This window comes from Mandrillus leucophaeus, unplaced genomic scaffold, assembly GCF_000951045.1.
Source record: "Mandrillus leucophaeus isolate KB7577 unplaced genomic scaffold, Mleu.le_1.0 Scaffold232, whole genome shotgun sequence".
Lineage (NCBI taxonomy): Eukaryota > Metazoa > Chordata > Mammalia > Primates > Cercopithecidae > Mandrillus > Mandrillus leucophaeus.
This window is the reverse complement of record NW_012102388.1, coordinates 2,057,004-2,075,870: the sequence shown is the minus strand read 5'-3', so window position 1 is coordinate 2,075,870 and position 18,867 is coordinate 2,057,004. Positions and strand designations below refer to the sequence as shown.

The 18,867-nt window shown below is 46.4% G+C and overlaps 1 protein-coding gene across 1 annotated transcript in view; it reads right to left on the bottom strand.

The window, feature by feature from the left end:
- The window catches only part of ADGRD1 (adhesion G protein-coupled receptor D1), a 212,557-nt gene that overhangs the window by 192,214 nt on the left and 1,476 nt on the right, over positions 1–18,867 (bottom strand). Inside the window, exons 3-5 of the mRNA XM_011981953.1 lie at positions 7,183–7,266; positions 4,393–4,488; positions 1,881–2,003 (exon numbers count right to left, since the gene is read on the bottom strand). Coding sequence (XP_011837343.1) covers positions 1,881–2,003; positions 4,393–4,488; positions 7,183–7,266 — 303 coding nt within the window. The remainder of the gene's footprint in view (positions 1–1,880; positions 2,004–4,392; positions 4,489–7,182; positions 7,267–18,867) is intronic.

The window sequence follows — 18,867 nt, the reverse complement described above, 5'->3', positions numbered from 1 at the left end:
AAAAAAAAAAAAAAAAAAAATCCAAACGACCCCTCGACACTGGACCAACCGTGTGCCCGGAATACGCTGTAATAGTTACTCCAGTCTTCACAGCAACTCCATGGGAAGGTCCTTTCATTCACTCACTTGACAGATCAGGCTTTTCAGAGGGAAGCAGCAGTTGCCCAAGACCCCCACGAACAGGTCAGAACCGAGAGTGGAACCCACGCCTTTTGGCCCCAGAGCTCATGCTGCGGACAGGCTCTGTTCAACCTGAAGATTATTGGAAGAGTCGAGAAGTCTGGTGGGGGCTGAGGGGAACTGGAGACAGAAGCCCGGGGCCACCACGACTTAGCTCCAGCCAGCCAGAGAAGTCAGGAGAGATTTCTCCAGAAAAACTGGAAATCTGTGAAAATTTCCTATTTTTCAATGTTGACAGCTAATTTTAAAATTTTAACCCGATGCCCGTCCAACCGAACACAGCCACACGCCAGAATCAGCTCAGAGGGCTCTCACGTGTGACCTCGGCGTGCAGACAAAACTTGTCCAGTAGCTTTGATTTCCCGCTGGTCCCATCCCAGTCTCCTGTCTCGGGTTCGTGATCTGTGCTAGTCCCAGGCCTTGGGGCCCCTGGCGCCTGCACCATCCTTGTCCTCAAATGAGATTGATTCCAGTGTGGCTGCTGGAGCTTTCGGGATGCCTGTACTCCCAAGAGAAGCTGTTCCCTAGAAACCCAGAAAAAGCCACCGCAGAGATGCCCGCGCTTCCCGAATCCAGCGAAAGGAAGCAGCACACATTACTCTCCCGTCCTCCTCGCCCCGCCACTGAGCCCACGCCGAGCCCATGGTTGTTTTTCACTTTGTAAAAACAAATAAGCCTGGGATGTTTATGGAGCTGTTTGAACTCAGGAACAGCTCAAACTATGAGTTTGTAAACCTGACCGTGGTTTTGGGCCTCATAACCATTGCTCAAAATTCTGGTTTCCACAAAGCCCAAGATGTGTCCTCCCACATGTTTTTGCCTTGCTAAGCTGTTGTTTATTTTTACTGGAACATAGTCCGTATTGTCCTACAATCATGTACAATGAACTCATCACAGAAGGCCATCTGATGTCCTAAATGCCTCAGAGCTTCGTACAAGGCCTGCAGTCAGCTTTGTTCCTCCCTAGAAATCATAATTTTCTTTTAGCCTATGAGAAAGGAACTTGAAGGCTCCAAGCTGGTTTGGATGGCAGAGAACAATTTCCCAGAAAATTTGCAATGTGGTCCAGACGTGCATTGCCTGAAGCCTAGATACGAGAGAGCAGGTTACACTTCACACAGTAAAAGCAAACGAAAGCAAGTCGATTCCCGGTGTTTCTTTTGCATCTCTGCTCTGTCCACGGCACGACGTTAGCCACAGGCCTGTGACCGCCTGCCAGGACAGGTCGAGCCACAGTCCAGCCCTCTCAATGAATGTAAAAGAACCAAAACCAGGCACGAGTGTTCGAAGGTATGCCCTGCCCGCTCGCTGTCAACATCCCAGAGCCAGAAATCACACCGCAGGTGCCATGCCATCAATTTCCTTCCCAGAAACGCCGCGACCCTGTTCAATCCCCACTGTGACATTGCTGTATCCGTTTTTTAGGAAGGTTTTTTTTTCCCCTCCTTTACAAGATTAAGTATTTTGATCTCACATCTCTGTAAGAGGATGTTATAACTTCCAGCCACCAGGACAAGTCTCTGCTTCGTCACCTCCTTGCCTGTATTCCTCCCTCCCCTGCCCTCCAATCCGTCGTTGACATTCTCACGCATTCTGCAATTGATGAGAACCTCAGGTTCACATCTGCCAGTTGCCAGAGGAGCAGGTGCTCCCTGATAATGAAATGCATGACAAAGATGCCGCAGGGATCAGCTACTCACCTTCAGGGCCACACTGCTCTGGCTTGCTAATGCAGGAGCTGTTGTACCTGCCGTAATAGAGAAGCGTGACTCCCTTTTCCTCTTTCAGGTAAATGCCTTTGTTGACCTTCCCTTCCACAATATCTAAGGAAGAAAAATGACAACATTATATGTTAATAACCTTCCGAGATTAAAAGTCTGAAGATGTGTGTCAGACCTACAAATAACTTATGTGTAAGTATGCGGTATTATTGATCTTTCTAATTATATATTTATAACATATATTATTCTATAATATGAATATTCATAGCATCAGTAATATTTAATTATTAGTAATTAAATTGTAAATAAGTTACGTGTATGTGTCAGGTAAAAATTTAACATTAAATAATATTAATATATTTGTACATAATATGCAGGTATTATGTACAAATATAGATTTCATATTTGCATATAGATTTCATATTGCATATCATAACGTATGATGATGTGATAATTGTGGTATTTGCCAACAGATGGGTTACCAAGCGTGGCGTGGCGACAGCCTCCTGTCCTGGAGTTTGGCTGTGCCTACCTGCTTTTCGAGTCCTCCCCACCCCCGTTCTCATGCTGAGCGTTCCAAGTGGAACATTTCAGTGCAAGTGTGAACATGGAACTACAGCTGAACTCCTTCTCCTTTTGAGTTTTAATTGAAATCCCCTGAACCTGGACAGGTAGATTTGGGATTTTAGCAGAACCCATTTTCAGGCACTAGGAGGAAAACCCCAAGTAACATTTTGCATAGTCCCAGGAGAATCTGCAGGTGACAAGCCCAGCTGGCCACAAATCCCGAGGGGCACTGCCCCGTCCAATCATCCTGTTGTGTCCCGTTCCCATGGCCAGGGGATCTGATGGTGAGGGTGTGGGGTAAATGGTTTACAGAATAGATAAGTGAAGACTACAAAAATCAGGAGTAGGCATTTATTGTTAACTGAGATCACAGTCGCTCACAGATCTTTGCTACCACATGGGCTGGGGAGAATGTCTGAGCCCCTGGCAGCCGTCAGCCCAGCTGAAGACACACGGGAGAGCTAACAGGGTCTGTGGACCTGACCCCAACCCCAGCTCAGGCTTTCCAGCTACATTGTCACATGGATAACCAATTCAAGGGACCTCGGTGTTTTTCCTTACTTTTTAAACTCATTTTTAAATTTTATCTCATTTTTGCTGATGGAGACCTATGTATTGCAAGGTTAAATGGATCACTAGTGGTTGCATAATTGAGCCAGGCTGTATGAACCCCTTGACTGGCAACATTAATTTTGGAAGCCAATCACCTTACAGTTGAAAGAGCAGACAGTTTCTGTGTTGAAAAGGATCACAGGGTAAGATCGACAGGATCAGAACTGGCTACTATGCTGATCTAATAAATGCCTCAGTTGCTATTACCCCTGTTGCTTTGAGCTTCACGTTGAGCCATGTAGGCTCTGGAGGTTATCAAATAAGAAAATAATTTAACCATGATTCTCGTGGGTATATGTTTCACAAACAGCTTCTAACGATTTTTTTAAAGTCCAGCTACGGACGAAAGGCTGATTTTAATGTTTACAAGAAATCAAATGTTTGATGAGGTATTTTTTTAGTTAATTTTCCGTTAAAAGGGCCTCTGCTTTCCTCCCCCAAAGAAGACAATTCATTGAAAAATCCAAACAAACGCTGTGTTTAGAAAAGCTCTCATCTTGTGTCTGTTTTGTTCTGGAAACAAGCAGCTGGCTTAGAAGATCCTGGGAACCTGAAAGAATGTATATACCTTCTAGTGCAGTGGTCCCCAGCATTTTTGGCACCAGGGACCGGTTTCGTGGAAGACAGTTTTTCCATGGACGGGTTGGAGAGGATGGTTTGGGGATGATTCAAGTGCATTACATTTATTGTGCACTTTATTTCTATTATTATTATACTGTAATATGTAATGAAATAATTACACAACTCACCATCATGTAGAATCAGGGGAAGCCCTGAGCTTATTTTCCTGCAACTTGACAGCCCCCTCTGGGTGTGATGGGAGACAGTGACAGATCATCAGGCATTAGATTCTCATAAGGAGCGTGCAGCCTAGATCCCTCGCATGTGCAGTTCACAGTAGGGTTTGTGGTCCCAAGAGAATCTAATGCTGCCGCTGATCTGACAGGAGGTGGAGCTCGAGCAGTAACGCAAGCGATGGGGAGCAGCTGTAAATACAGATGGAGCTTCACTCACTCACCCACCACTCACCTCCTGCTGTGCAGCCCAGTTCCTAACAGGCTACGGATTGGTGCCAGTGTTACGGATTGGTAACAGGGACTGGGGACCCCTGTTCTAATGTATTGCAATCTTCCTTTAGACTTAACCCTAGTGGTTATTTTTAACACCTTGGATCTGCTCTCTTGACTGGGACATTTGCTCACTTGCTAGCCAGGACATAGTGAATTCAGATACTACCAAACAGAATTGGCCTCAGAATTCATCGTTGATCCAAACTTGACAGAACGAAGAACAAAAGTACGTAAATGCTCACCTACGGTTGCAGAGAGATTTGAGTAGGCAGAGTCATTGGAATACACAAAGGTAGCATTACGGGAAGGAAGCACAGTGAGCTTGTGGGTTCGGGACGCTGGGTGAAACAACAAAAAGAAAAAGCACAGCGAGTGAGTGAGACAAAAGACAAATGGGACCAACATATCTCTCAACCTGCAGCAGCAGCAGGAGGATGATTCTTTCATCCAAGAGCACCTGGACTTTCTCTTTGGACCGCACATCTCCCGGCCTCCACCACCCTTGTTTACTTTGGTCAGCAGCTCGGCCACTCCAATGACCCCACTCAGCTCACACGCCAGGGCGTGATGGCTGCTGAATTTGGCCACGTGTGATAGTTCTAATTTTCCAGCTTCAACCCCTATGCGGATACTTAGTTGAGAGATATGAAATTGAACCTGGCCACTTATAACACAGGCTCAACAAAAGGATGAATGCTTATGATGTCACAAGAACTGATGAGACACACACTCTGCATGGAAACAACTGCGTGAATGATGACAAATGGACAAAACGACGGAGAATTCGGCAACAAACGACAAAGCTGCACATCCTCCAAAGGCTTGCCAAAGCCATTCACCTGTCCCCAGCAGCTAAATGTGCTGATGGGGTCGACTCTTTTCTTTTTTCCCTTAAGAAGCCTGTAATCAAATTGAAATATGCCAGCATCGCGTTACAACCTAGAGAATGCATCCAGCAGGGAAGTGCAGAGAAACCTTCCACATTGCAGTGCTCCAGGACAAACACGGATATATTAGAGCTTTACTGGGAGTCGATACATTCAGGGAACAAAATGCAGCCACAGTGTGTAACTGTATCTGTAATTGTATCACCTTAAGAGAAGAATTTTTCATAGGTAAAGGTTTCAAAGCACCAAGAGTTACTGCTTTAAGCCACCACAGTGAGTTCAGGTATAGGGGTGAGGAGAGAAAGACACTGATAGTTATTCAAGCTCTTGTTTGAAAAAACTCCTGGCATTTTCATTGCTGGGTCCTGGAACAGTGAACTGTTTCAAGAAGGCAACTCCTCTTGATGAAATGACCCCCTTTCCACGGCTTTAAAATAAAGGCCTTCGAAAAAGAAAACTAGAGGCCAACAAGGGAACGTGGTTTGTTTGAACCCGAACCGGTCATGAAACAAACTTACACAGGGGCTTTCTCTGCCCTGCCAGGCCAACCGTTTGGAAAAGACATCTGGCTCTAGGGTGGTTTCCAAATGTGACCATATTGCCGCCCTATAGGCAGGTGGATGAGAGCAATGCTGGGCAGGCAGCGCGTGTGGCACCCACGCAGGTGCCCTTCACGGAGTGCGTGCTCAACTGCACCTCACTCTGAGAACACCAGCAACAGAGAGAGCACTGATGGTTCTCAGTGTGCAAATTTTAAGGAAGCATTTCAGAAGCTTCAGCAGTAATGTCCAGCAACACATTAAATCATAGGAGTAAGGAAAATGCTAGTGTGCCAGTGTGGAAAGCACAGTCACCGGCAATACATGGTTTTAAAAATAAAATGCCTCCCATGGAACCAGAACAGGGACGACCAAAGCACATGCTAGGATTGCTGTACGGCAAACCCTCGCCGCACACATCAGCCATCTGACATGATCAAGAGCGATCAGTAAATAAAAATGAAATGGAAAACCGTCCTAAGTCATACAAAGCTTACAGTTTTTAAAAAGTCCTTATTAGAAAGAGAAAAAAAAAATACCCAGGAAGGTGTGAGGTTTCTCTTACCAACAAATGTCTGAATTAACTCAAACACAGACTATTTGGAATTGGATCTCATTGGAAACGTCTTAGGTGATGCTTAATCTTTTCCAATGGAGCTGATGTGTGGAGAAGCTGATTGGTAGATGGGGATGCATTTGCTGAATGAAGCATAGGCCCTTCAAACACGTGAGTTGGTCTTAGTTGGCCTTTGACATCTGCTTCAGATAGGCCCCTGCTGTGGCCAGCGTGCAGATGACGCCAGTCCATTCAACCTAGAAAATAGACATCTGGACTTGCATATAGAGGCATCCTCAGGCCAGCTTCTGTTTCAAGGTTGTTGGGGAAAATGCACATTTTAATCATATTTTGAATCAGGAATTCTGCCATTCAATATGTAATAGCTCTCTCTATAAAAATTCTAGTAAAATACTTTGCGGCCTGGCACAGTGGCTCACACCTCTAATTCCAGCACTTTGGGAGGCCAAGGCCAGAGGATTGCTGAAGCCAGGAGCTTGAGACCAACCTGGCAACATAGCGAGACCCCATCTCTACAAAAAATAAAAAGCTTTGAAATAATTATTATGGGAAGTTACACAAGTATTTGTTCATCTCTATCACCCTGGCTTCAAAGCAGATTCTGTCCACATCTGTTCTCCTGATGGCCCTGGGATTCCCGGGCCCACAGCCGCTCTCAGCACCCATGTCCCTCAGTGGCCCTGGGTTTCCCAGGCCCACAGTCACTCTCAGCACCCATGTCTCCCAATGGCCCTGGGTTTCCCAGGCCAGCCGCTCTCAGCACCTGCATCTCCTGATGGCCCTGGGTTTCCCAGGCCCACAGTCGCTCTCAGCACCCATGTCTCCCAATGGCCCTGGGTTTCCCAGGCCAGCCGCTCTCAGCACCTGCATCTCCTGATGGCCCTGGGTTTCCCAGGCCAGCCGCTCTCAGCACCTGCATCTCCTGATGGCCCTGAGTTTCCCATGCCCACAGCCACTCTCAGCACCCATGTTCCCCAGTGGCCCTGCGTTTCCCGGGCCCACAGCTGCTCTCAGCACCCATGTCTGTACCTCCAGTTGTATCCTGAAGTTCATGGATCCCATCCACATTCTCCAGTGGCCAGTAATGGGAAGCAGACGCCAAGACCTGAAATCCTTGGGGAAAAAGAATAAACGTTTTAAATCATCATTAGGGAGGAAAGAACGAAAGGGTAAGAACTGCTTAGCATACGCATTATGGGGGAAGAGTAAAAGGATCACCATGGCTATGGGAGATACTGAAGGCGTATGTAATAACATTCAATACACACTCTTGGTTAGAAAAAGAAACTCTTAAATTAGAAGCTGGTAAATAGTTCCTTAACTGGACAAAACAGGGTAAATAGGAATAGATGCCTCTTGTTGCATGAAAACAGAAGCCACTGCGCTTACTGGTGACACACTAGAAGCTTGCCCATTCATGTCAGGAAAAGATAAGAATGTTCCATATCCTGCTGTTATTTATTATTGTTTTAGAGTTAATATCTAATGCAATCACACTATAGAAAAAAATAAGGGTAAAACCATTTTTAAAGAGGAGAAAACTAACATGAATGGTCTGCCAGGCACTGAGGTCCTCAACAAACACTTCCTCATTTCATGCTAACAATAATCTGTAAGAGAATTGAATTCTTAGCCTATTCGAAAAGACAAGAACTGAAAGTCTTGCACAAAATCACACCGCCAGCTCGTTGTAGACACAATACTCACAGAGTAAGCCTTTCTCAATTTAGTCCCGGTCATTCCATTTTCCCTCTATGCTTCCTCCAGACTCAGCATTACTCAGTTCGAAATTTCCTTCATGATCCTTGTACTTGGAGTAAACATAACTTTATGCAGGTGTGTTATTTTCTATTCTGGTCTTCTCTTTGAATGCTCTATGAATTATTTCTTGGTTTCTATCTAGCCCTCATAATTTGACTTTGGGTCACATTCTCTTGAGTGGCTGCCCCATAACAGGTGTCACCATTCTTCTGCTAATGGACAATCAATAGCTTCCATCCTTACTCGTACAGGTGGCACTGATATGAATGGCTTTATGCAAACAATTTTAGTCTTCTCTGGGATTAGTCTCCGGGATGCATTCCCAGAAATGGGAATAACGGTTTAGATGACTCAACAATAATCAGCTGCCCCAGATGACTGCTAGATCATAGAAAAGTATCAACTAATAATCTTTATGTTATTCCTTGTTTAAAAAAAAAAAAAAGCTGGGCGCGGTGGCTCATGCCTGTAATCCCAGCACTTTGGGAGGCCGAGGCGGGCAAATCACAAGGTCAGGAGATCAAGACCATCCTGGCTAACACGGTGAAACCCCCGTCTCTACTAAAAATGCAAAAAATTAGCCGGCGTGGTGGCGGGTGCCTGTAGTCCCAGCTACTCGGGAGGCTGAGGCAGGAGAATGGCATTGTGTCTGTTTTCTGAGATACAAATTTAACTACTGCACTCCAGCCTGGGCGACAGAGCGAGACTCTGTCAAAAAAAAAAAAAAAAAAAAAAACTTTTTAAAGAGGAGATAATAAGATCATTATTTTCAAATGATGTATGCCTGATAACCAAAGTGGAAAACTATTACAAATAAGAAAAGAATTTCGTAAGCGAAACACTATTACAAACAATAAAAGAATTTAGCAAGGAGGCTTGTACAAATTTAATATACAAATGTCAATTGCCTTTCTGTATTCCAACAATAATGCTACAAAAAAAGAAGAAAAGTTCTCATAAGTGTAGCCAACAAAAAGAAAATATTTATGAACACAAGAATAAGAATTGTACAAGATTTTCATGAAGAAAGCAAAAAATAACAATTCTGAGGGATATGAAAGAACCCTTGAATGCACGAAGGATTCAACCCACTGGAAAAGCCGACTCAATGTCATCAACTATCCTTTAGTCTATGCGTATTAGGAAATCTGTTGTGAAAATGCTGAGAGAATTTCTGTGGGGGAGATACATGATTATGGAGTTTATATAAAAAATAAGCAAGAAAATCTGGAGAAGAAACAGAAGAGGATAAAGAGAGAAGATTCACACTCACAAGGATAAGGCACAGCATAAAACTACAGCCATGAAGATGGCTCATTGCGACACACGGATACACAGTTCAGCGGGAGAAAAATCCGCAAAGACGCCTACGCACCTACGGAAATTTAGTCTGTGATAATGGTGGTCCTTTATTTTTTATTTACTTATTTATTTTTTGAGGAGGAGTTTCACTGCTGTCGCCCAGGCCACAATGCCGTGGCGTGATCTCGGCTCACTGCAACCTCTGCCTCCCAGGTTCAAGTGATTCTCCTGCCTCAGCCTCCCGAGTAGCTGGGATTACAGGCACCCACCACCATGTCCGGCTAATTTTTGTATTTTTAGTAGAGACAGGGTTTCACCATGTTGGCCAGGCTGGTCTCAAACTCCTGACCTCAGGTGATCCACCTGCCTCGGCCTCCCAAAATGCTGGGATTATGGGTGTGAGCCAACGCGCCTGGCCCCAAAGCTGGTCTTTTAAATTAGAGGAGAAATATTATTCAACAAAGGCATTGGAACCAGTTCACCACCTGGAAAAAATTAAGATCCCAACCTCACTCTTTATACCAGAACAATTTTCAGATAGATCAAAATTTCCATGTAATAAAATAAAACACAAAAGCTTCTGCAGAAAACAGGCTATACATGTGACAACATACCTTTTTAAAATTTCTGTGCAGAAAAAAAAACATCAAGCAAAATCAAAGCGAGGAGTATTGTTTATGTAATACATATTACAGAAGGGTACTGATTTCTTTTTAGAGATATTAAATGATTATATTGGTAAAACTCCTACTATTAAAAAGAACCAACCGAATATTGAGGCAAAGGAGATAATCAAATAGTTTAATGAAAAAGAAATAAAAATTATGTATAAATATATCAAACGATGCCCAACCTTGCTCATAAGTTTTAAAAGTATATTAAACAACAGTGAGCTTATCAGAGTTCACCCATCAGACTGGCAAGCAGTAAGTTAGCTATACCAAGCTGGCAACTTCCACCACATTTTTGATGAGAGTTCAAATCAGTACACCCCTTCTGAAGGGTAATTTGGCAATATCTATCCCAATTTTACGTATATATTCCCTTTGATCTAGTAATTCCACCCCTAGGAATTTATTCTAGAGATACACTCATACATATGAGCAAAGACCTCTATGCAAAGGCTTGTTTGTTGCAGAATTTTTTAAGAGTATCAGAAACCCGAGAACAGCCTAAATGCTCATCTACAGAGAGCTGGCTAAATAAATATGGCACATCTACACTCTGGACTGGAATACAGCTGGGACGAATACTAAGGTTCATCAATGCACTGAGACAGCATGTTCTTTCATTGATATTGTCTAGTTTTAAAAAATTAAGGTGGTAAAAATGTGTATACTATGAGCTATTTGTGTAAAATATAGTTGGTTCAGGGCAGGCATGGAGAAGAGAAGAGGAGAGAGAAGAAGAGAGAGGTGTCTGGATAGATACAGAAACCAATACTGGTGTTTTGGGAGTGAAGAAATCGAAAAACTGAGTGCAAGGTGTAAGCAGAAGATTCATGTTGCATTATCTTCCTGTTCTATTTGAATTTTTCAATCTGTATTCCTTTAGAAATATTTTAAGGCTTGCTTTCACAACTGAAGTGCCATAGGTAGTTAGGAGCATACCACCATTTTCAGATAAGAACTGACACACCCCATCTAATGTCTGAATTTTTGTCCACTGGGTGCCAAACGTCTGCACACGTCCCGTTCATGGGTTCCGCTTCTCAGTTTGCATCTGTCCCTCCAGTTTTATGTACACAAGTTCAAAATGTAAGCCAAGAACAAAGTTAACTCTGCAACATGAGCTAAGGAGAAGTACCTAAACAATAACTTCAGGGTCATGTTACTCTCCAAATAAAATAGCCCTATCTAAATAAAGTAGCATGTTAGAAAGCAAGACCTGACTTCAGCTGATTTCCAGTGAGGATAGTCCTACTATTGTAACGCAATACGAAGAATCTGACATGCAAAAATCAAAAATAATCATTTTCATTCCTACTGTGCTTTGTTTTCCCCCCTAAAATCTAGGATATTCATTTCGAAGAGGACAAAACCTCATTGACTTGTTATTCCAGTCATCCGGGAAAAAAAAATTGTGAAAGGAAATAACATCTGTTATACAAAGAACAGATGTGTCTTCAGAATCCTCGTCTTTATAAAATAACCCTGTGGACGATAAAGCCCTTCCTATTCTTTCCATTTACAAATGGTCACAATCAGTCCTGGCAGAAAGGCTAACAGAGTAAAGTGATGGTGTCTCGTTCACCCCAAAGTCAGCCAGGGTTCATAGGCGGCCAGTGATGAGAAGAGGGGGGCTGAGGCCAGAACGCTGCCTTCTCTGCACACCACCGCGCTTCAGACAAGTGTACAACACCTCAGTTGCCACAGATGTTTTGCAACTAGCAACACTGACTGCAAACAAGCAATGAAGGGGCTGCAAGCTGTAACACCCGCAGGGGCCAGCGAGTCCTGAAAAGTGACTGGACAGAGTCCAGGGATGGCATCCAAGGTAGTTAACAAGCTGGAAGGCACAGTCCAGACTCATCAGAGCAGATGCTGGAAACCATCAGCTGGTACCACCAGAGTCGTAGGGCGGGAGAGGCCGAGGTGGCGCGGAAAACTGTGCTCTGTCTAAATTAAGTAGTGCCTCCTGATGCCGAAGCATTGCGGCTCTGCGGGAAGGTTTGCCCAGGATTGTCAGGTCTTCCTTTTTTTAAAGTGGAGTCAGAAATCCAGATTTTTGTAAAGCAAAATCTATCAAAATTTTAATGTTCGTATTTTTTAAAAATAAAACATTGTGTGGTGCTAATGGGATGGGCTGAACTCAGCCCATAGGTTTCTTTTCCAACTCGAGGAGTAGAATAACTTGTAGTTCTACAAGTTTCATCAGAGCAAGAAAGTCTCATTCTTTTGGGAAAAAGGCACTCTGTGGTACCTTCCCATTGAGAAGGTGGCGTGAGACCACCTAGCTCTGCAACCACCTTGATTTTCACCAAACTCTCCTAAAGACTAAACGTCTTCTTAGGCAGGTCGGCCAGCCAAGCAAAACCATGGCCCATTTGAGGACTCCAAAACAACCCCAGCCTGGAAAACAAATAGCAGGGGACAGAGCCAGAGAGAGAAAATGGGAGGGTGAGGAGGAAAAGAAAGAACGGGAGAGAGTGAGAGAGAGAGAGAGAGAGAGAGAGAGAAAGGGGTATATTCAGGCCCACATCACCATAGTTCTTCAGAATTAATTTATCATCCATATGTAATGTTTTATTGAGTTTGGTGTGTGTGTGTGTGTGTGTGTGTCACAGACATAAGACAGAGATGAGAGACAGAGTATTAATACTCAAAACAAGTTAATAAAACCTTTAATTTTTCCTTTTCCATTTTTCTTCCAGATTTCCCTATTCTTCTCCCTTCCCTGTTACTTATTCCTTGTGTGAGTCTAGGGAAACCTTTATCCCTTGGTTTCCTGTAGGGGAATAATCTTCGGTGTTGCACTGACGCGGTCCAGCTGGAATCTATACCACACAGAGGAACACCGGCCCCTGCTGATGGTCGGGCTGGCCTTCGTGGCTCCATCCTCCTCGGCCTCCAACACATGGAGCTCATTTTTCCTGCACAACTTTGCCTGCTGTTCCCACTGCCTGGAATGCTCTTCCCCACATTTTGTGTAGCTGGTTCTATGATTCAGGTCTCAGTTCACAGGACCCCTCCCCTCATGCCACGCCTTCGTCGCCACCACCGTCCGCTCTTTCTTTCAGGTCCTTATTTGGTTTTCTCATGGCATTTACTATTGTTTGGGATTTTTTGTTAGTATATGTGTGTTGTCTCCAAATCAGACTCTGTTCCTTGAATATTCTATTTACATTGTATCCCCCATGTCTAAGACAAGGGGCCTGGGAGGGGTGTGTGTGTGTGAGAGAGAGCGAGAGAGAGAGACAGACAGAGACAGAGAGACAGAGAGACAGAGAGAGAGAGAGATTTTTGCATTTGAAATCTCCCAGATTTTTAATGTTAGCGATTTAAAAACTAACTCTACAGGTAGAATGAATGATAAAATGCAAAAATAAATAAATAAACATAGACTATAATTATCTATATAATTCTAGTATTTAGAAAATCTCTATTTGCCAAATTTCCATTTCTTCAACTGGATCTAAATGTTGTTTTTTAAAATTCTATTATAAATACCATGAAGATGAGGAATCAAGTTTCCGCCATGGCCTAGCGGTTCCGACAGTTCGTTATAAACTCCACGGCACGATGGAGATCTAAGGAATGATAATTACTGTAATTATCTGCTTGGCCTCCCAGACCCCTAAATAGAGCGGGTGAAGTGAACCGCCCCAAACTTCTGGAGACGGCTGGAGCCAGCTGTGCCGTGTGCCCCAGGACCAGGACACTGCTGGGTAACGACAGGCTTTGGGTTTGTTTTAAGTTCCCTTTTCCTCATTACAAATGTCATCTATACAATGGCATGCTTATAAACTTTTTAAGAATGGCCTGCAATTGATTGGCCAGTGGCATTTATGGATTCAGATTAATCAACCATCTCGGCTTCAGAAGGCTGTCCCTGGGGAATAGAGGCAAGAAATCGGGCAGCCTGGGGTCCTGGAAAAGCTTCCAGATGCAGGGAGGGGCCCGGACTCTGCCGACCCTGGATTTCGCTCTCCAAACCTACCTCCTGGCTTCCCTGTAAAGTGGGAAGAGGGCTCAATAGTCCCTACGGCCCCCCAACTACGCCATTCTATAATTCCTCCAGAATGACAATCTATGGTCACAGATAAGCACAGAGTATGCAAAGGCTTAAAATGATTTCAAGTGGTTTGGCAATTACTTACAAAATGAAATACCTCTCTACATGGTAGACATAAGGATCTGGCAAATAGCTGGCTACCTCTGCCAGTGTAGTCAGGCAAAGCAGGTGATACAAGCCGAAGCAGCCCCCCGTGAGGCGAATGCCTGCTGGTTGGCTGGCTTTACTGATGCGGTTTACCAGATGACTCGCAAATCTTCAGTGACTGTGCATAGACAAGTCAATAAATATGCAGATATTTTTTGAGACAGGGTCTCACTCTGTCACCAAGGCTGGAGTGCAGTGGTGTGATTGTGGTTCACTGCAGCCTCAAACTTCTGGACTCAAGTGATCCTCCCACCTCGGCCTCCCAAGTAGCTGGGACTCCAGGCATGCACCACCATGCTCAGCTAAATGTTTATTTTGTATAAAGGTGGGGTCTCACTCTGTTGCTCAGGCTGGTCTTGAACTCCTGGGCTCAAGTGATCCTCCTGGCTCAGCCTCCCAAAGTGCTGGGATTACAGGCGTGAGCCACTGTGCCAGATACGTATTGGATGCCTCCTATGCATAAGGCACAGTGCTGAGGGCCGGAATGAGAAAACAAGAAAGGATTAACAGTTGTGGGAACCTTTAACAAAATAATCCAGTTTGGTGTGGCTGTGGTGGAAAGCAGGCTGGCCTTTGGAAGACTGGGTTCTGCTCTGTACTGGGGACTCCTCCTTAAGGCTCCCCTAGCACCTGAGGGAACCTGTGTCCCGGTACTGACCACGCGGCTGCTGTTTTCCAAGAATCTCTGTCTGCGTCTGTCCCCGCTAACTCCCCTCACGCTGTGAGCTTCTTGGGCTTCATACTGTGTCTTCTGAGCCCTGTGACCTTGAGCAAATCGCTTGGTCTGTCTGAAAGACACGCTTCTTCACCTGCGGTGCGAGGGCATGACACCACCGCAGGGCGCTTGCGAGGATGATGTGAAATCAGTGTTTCGAAAGGCCCAACGTGCAGACAAACTGGCCGGTTTTCAGGGCTGTTTAGCACCCTTTAGAATGAAATACTACACATTATGGAGCTGTTCTCTCGCGATGGAAACAGGTTGGTTCTGCTGGTGTGTCTGGGGCGCCCGTGCCCGTCATGAGCACTCCTGAGGAGACACACCAGGGCCAGGCTTCCTCTACCAGGGCTCCCCAGGGGCAGGCGAGCCTCAGGGATGGAAGCTGGAACATGAAGGAGGCCCCTAGATTCTGGTTCACACAGACAGCCAGGGATGGGGTTTTCAGCAGGAAATGGGGTGAACCGAGTCTGAGATGTGGGAAAAGAAGACAAAAAGAGAGGACTGGGGCCAGGTGTGGTGGCTCACACCTGTAATCCCAGCACTTTGGGAGGCCGAGGCAGGTGGATCACCTGAGGTCAGGAGTTTGAGACCAGCCCGGCCAACATGGTGAAACCCTGTCTCTACTAAAAATACAAAAATTAGCCAGGTTTGGTGGCTGGTGCCTGTAGTCCCAGCTACTCGGGAGACTGAGGCAGGAGAATCACTGGAACCCAGGCGACAGAGGTTGCAGTGAGCTGAGATCGTGCCACTGCACTCCAGCCTGGGCGACACAACAAGAATCTGTCTCAAAAAAAAAGAAAGGATTGGATAGGATGGAGGGAGACAGGGAGGGAGGGAAGGAAATGAGGGAGGAAAATGGAAAAAAGAAAATGAGACAGGAAACAAAGTGAGAGAGAAGGCAGGAGAAGGGGAAGAGGGGGAGGAGGAGGGGAGCAGTGAGGAGGAAGGGGAGAGAAGGAAGGGAAGGAAGGCAGGCAGCAGGATATTTTGTTCATAGAGGACACCTAAGCATTAAGCAAAGTGTCCACCTTCACCATTATTCTAAAAAGGAAGGAAGGAGGAAGGAAGAGAAAAAAGGAAAAGGTCAAAAACATTTTGCAGTAAGAGGAGGACAAGGGAGGATAAGGAGAAAGAGAGGGACTGCCAGAACCTGGAAAGCTGAGGAGAAATCTTTCGGTTTCAAGAGCTCAGGAGGCGTGGTCGCCTTCACCGTGCTTTCCCACACAGACTCCGGGTCATCATGCCCTTCCATCCCTTTCTACCATCAGCAGCACGGCCATTGTTTCTCTAAGACGGCGCCTTGATCAGGAAACATTGATTTCTACCCTAAATCCAGAGTTGGAAGAACAAAGGTTCTATGTGGAACAAAGACTGAGTTCAAACTGCTTCTTCAAGTTTACAGTCAAGAATGCAAGTGCATGTGTGTGTACATGTGTATACATAGGTGTGCATGTGTGGATGTGTGAGCTGTGTAAATGTGTGTGCACGTGTGTGGATGTGTGTGAATGTGTTAGGGTGCATGCGTGTGCATGTGTGTGCACATGTGTGAGTATGTGAAGACGTGTGTGGACACGTGCATACGTATGAGTGTGTGTGGACATGTGTGTGGGGTGTACGTGTGCGAGTATGTGTGTATGTATGTGCATGTGTGTGGACATGTGCGAGCATGTGCAGATGTGTGTAGACACGTGGACTTGTGTAAATGCGTGCACATGTGTATGTATGCATGTGTGTAGAAATGTATGGATGTGTGTAGACGCATGTGGATGTGTGTGGTCTGTGAATGTGTGTGGTCATGTGTGTAGACATGTGGATATGTGTGGATGTGTGTGAACGTGTGTAAATACATGTGTGTTGATGCATGTCAACAAGCATTGGCACATGTGGGTGTGGGTGTGTGCATGGATGTGTATATTGTGCATGTGTGTCTACACATGTGAAGTGTGTGGACACTCATGTGTGGATGCAAGTGGACACATGATGCATGTAGATGTGTGGATGCTTTTGCATGTGTATGCATGTGTGTCAACATGTCTGATGTGTGTGGATGTGAGTGATGTGTGTGGACATGTGGCCATATGTTGACACATGTAGACATCTGGGTATGTGCGTGTGTATGCATATGTGTCAACGTGTGGATGTGTGTGATTTGTGTTGGTGTATGTGGGCATATGTTGACACATGTAGACATGTGGCATGGGGGCATGTGGACACATGTGCATGTGTGAGGGTGTGTGTGGGCTCTGTATCGTAAGCAGAAGTCTGGGGAGTATCCGCACAGCTTTCCTCAACACTGAGCAGCAGCAAGAGCCATGCTGGGGCCTCAGGGACCACCTGCCTGCTGCAGGACCCGGGTGTGCAGCTCTGCCTGACCGCCCTGCAGTTCGAGGGGCCACCTGTCCCCTTCTCTCAGTCCTCTCCCGTACTGGGAGAGCCCAGCCCAAGCCAGGAGGCCTGCATTCATGAGAAGCAAGGTGTCCAAGGCAGACACATCCTCTCTTTAACGCAGCGCTGCGTGTGTTTGTTCATTCCCGAGCCACAGAAGCCCTTGTTTCTTTCATTCAGTGAGTCGGCTGAGGAGAGGGGAACGAGTGGAAACGCACAGCTTCCACACCTTTTTAAAAGGAGCTCCTTACGCATGTGGACGAAAGAGAAGTGGCAGCGTCCCCACCCCCGCGTTGGTGGATGGAGGTGGTGGCGAGGTGACGATGCCTGAACATCCTGGCTTGGGGCTGCCGGGCAGCCGGAGAGGAGACAGAGGCTGAGGGCACAGCCCGTGGCCCTAGACCCCAGCAGGCTCAGCCCCTGGCCCTAGACCCCAGCAGGCACAGCCCCTGGCCCTAGACCCCAGCAGGCTCAGCCCCTGGCCCTAGACCCCAGCAGGCACAGCCCCTGGCCCTAGACCCCAGCAGGCACAGCCCCTGGCCCTAGACCCCAGCAGGCTCAGCCCCTGGCCCTAGACCCCAGCAGTCTCCTGGTGTTCCACCCAGGAAAGGGGCTCTCCCTGGAGGCCTGGACATTGCCCTGGGATCTGCCCGCATGGCTGGCCTGAGCCCATTTCTGTCTGATCGTTCAAGGCTGGTTCCCAGCCAGGCGCAGTGGCTCACATCTGTCATCCCAACACTTTGGGAGGCCGAGGTGGTGGGATCACCCGAGGTTGGAAGTTCAAGACCAGCCTGGCCAACATGGCAAAACCTTGTGTCTACTAAAAATACAAAAATTAGCCGGGCATGGTGGCACGGGCCTGTAATCCCAGCTGCTTGGGAGGCTGAGGCACAAGAATTGCTTGAACCCGGGAGGCAGAGGTAGCAGTGAGCTGAGACTGAGATCTCACCACTCAACGCCAGCCTGGGTGACTGAGTGAGACTTTGTCTGAAAAAATAAAAATAAAAATAATCTTTTTTAAAAAGGCTGGTTTCCCATCAGAGACAGGCAGGGCCATACAATAGTGCTCAGGGAGGTGCCCAGCCAAGCTCTGGTGGGGCTGGGGCGGCGGCTGTGCTCACAACAGGCTTCCCAGCAGGGGTTCAGGCACTAGAGGGTCTTCTCCCCATCTCCTGCAACTTCCAGCAGGAAGCAACCGCCCTGTGACTGCCCGCCACTCCCAGAAAGCCTCGTCTTCCCATCCCTGCCCCTGGCTGACCGGAACGTGCGCCCACACTCTTAACAGCAAAGGGCGTGTGCCTCCCTGTCCTCCCGGGAGAAGCCCCATCCTGATGCTTCCTGGCTGGTGTCACAATGGCCAAAGGAATGTGGCTCTGGGGCCAGAGCAAGGGTGGCCCTCTGTCTTGAGTCCCACTCATGGGCTGCTCCAGGTTAAGCTGGTCAGCACTCTGAGGCTGGAGGTCCCAAGACCCTGCTATGGGCCAGAGCTCCAAGTGACCCCCAGTGAAACTGCCCTGAAGACATGTGATGGGCGTGGTGGCTCACGTCTGTAATCCCAGCACTCTGGGAGGCCAAAACAGGCGGATCACCTGAAATCAGGGGTTCGAGACCAGCCTGGCCAACATGGTAAAACCCTGTCTCTACTAAAAATACAAAAAAAAAAAAAA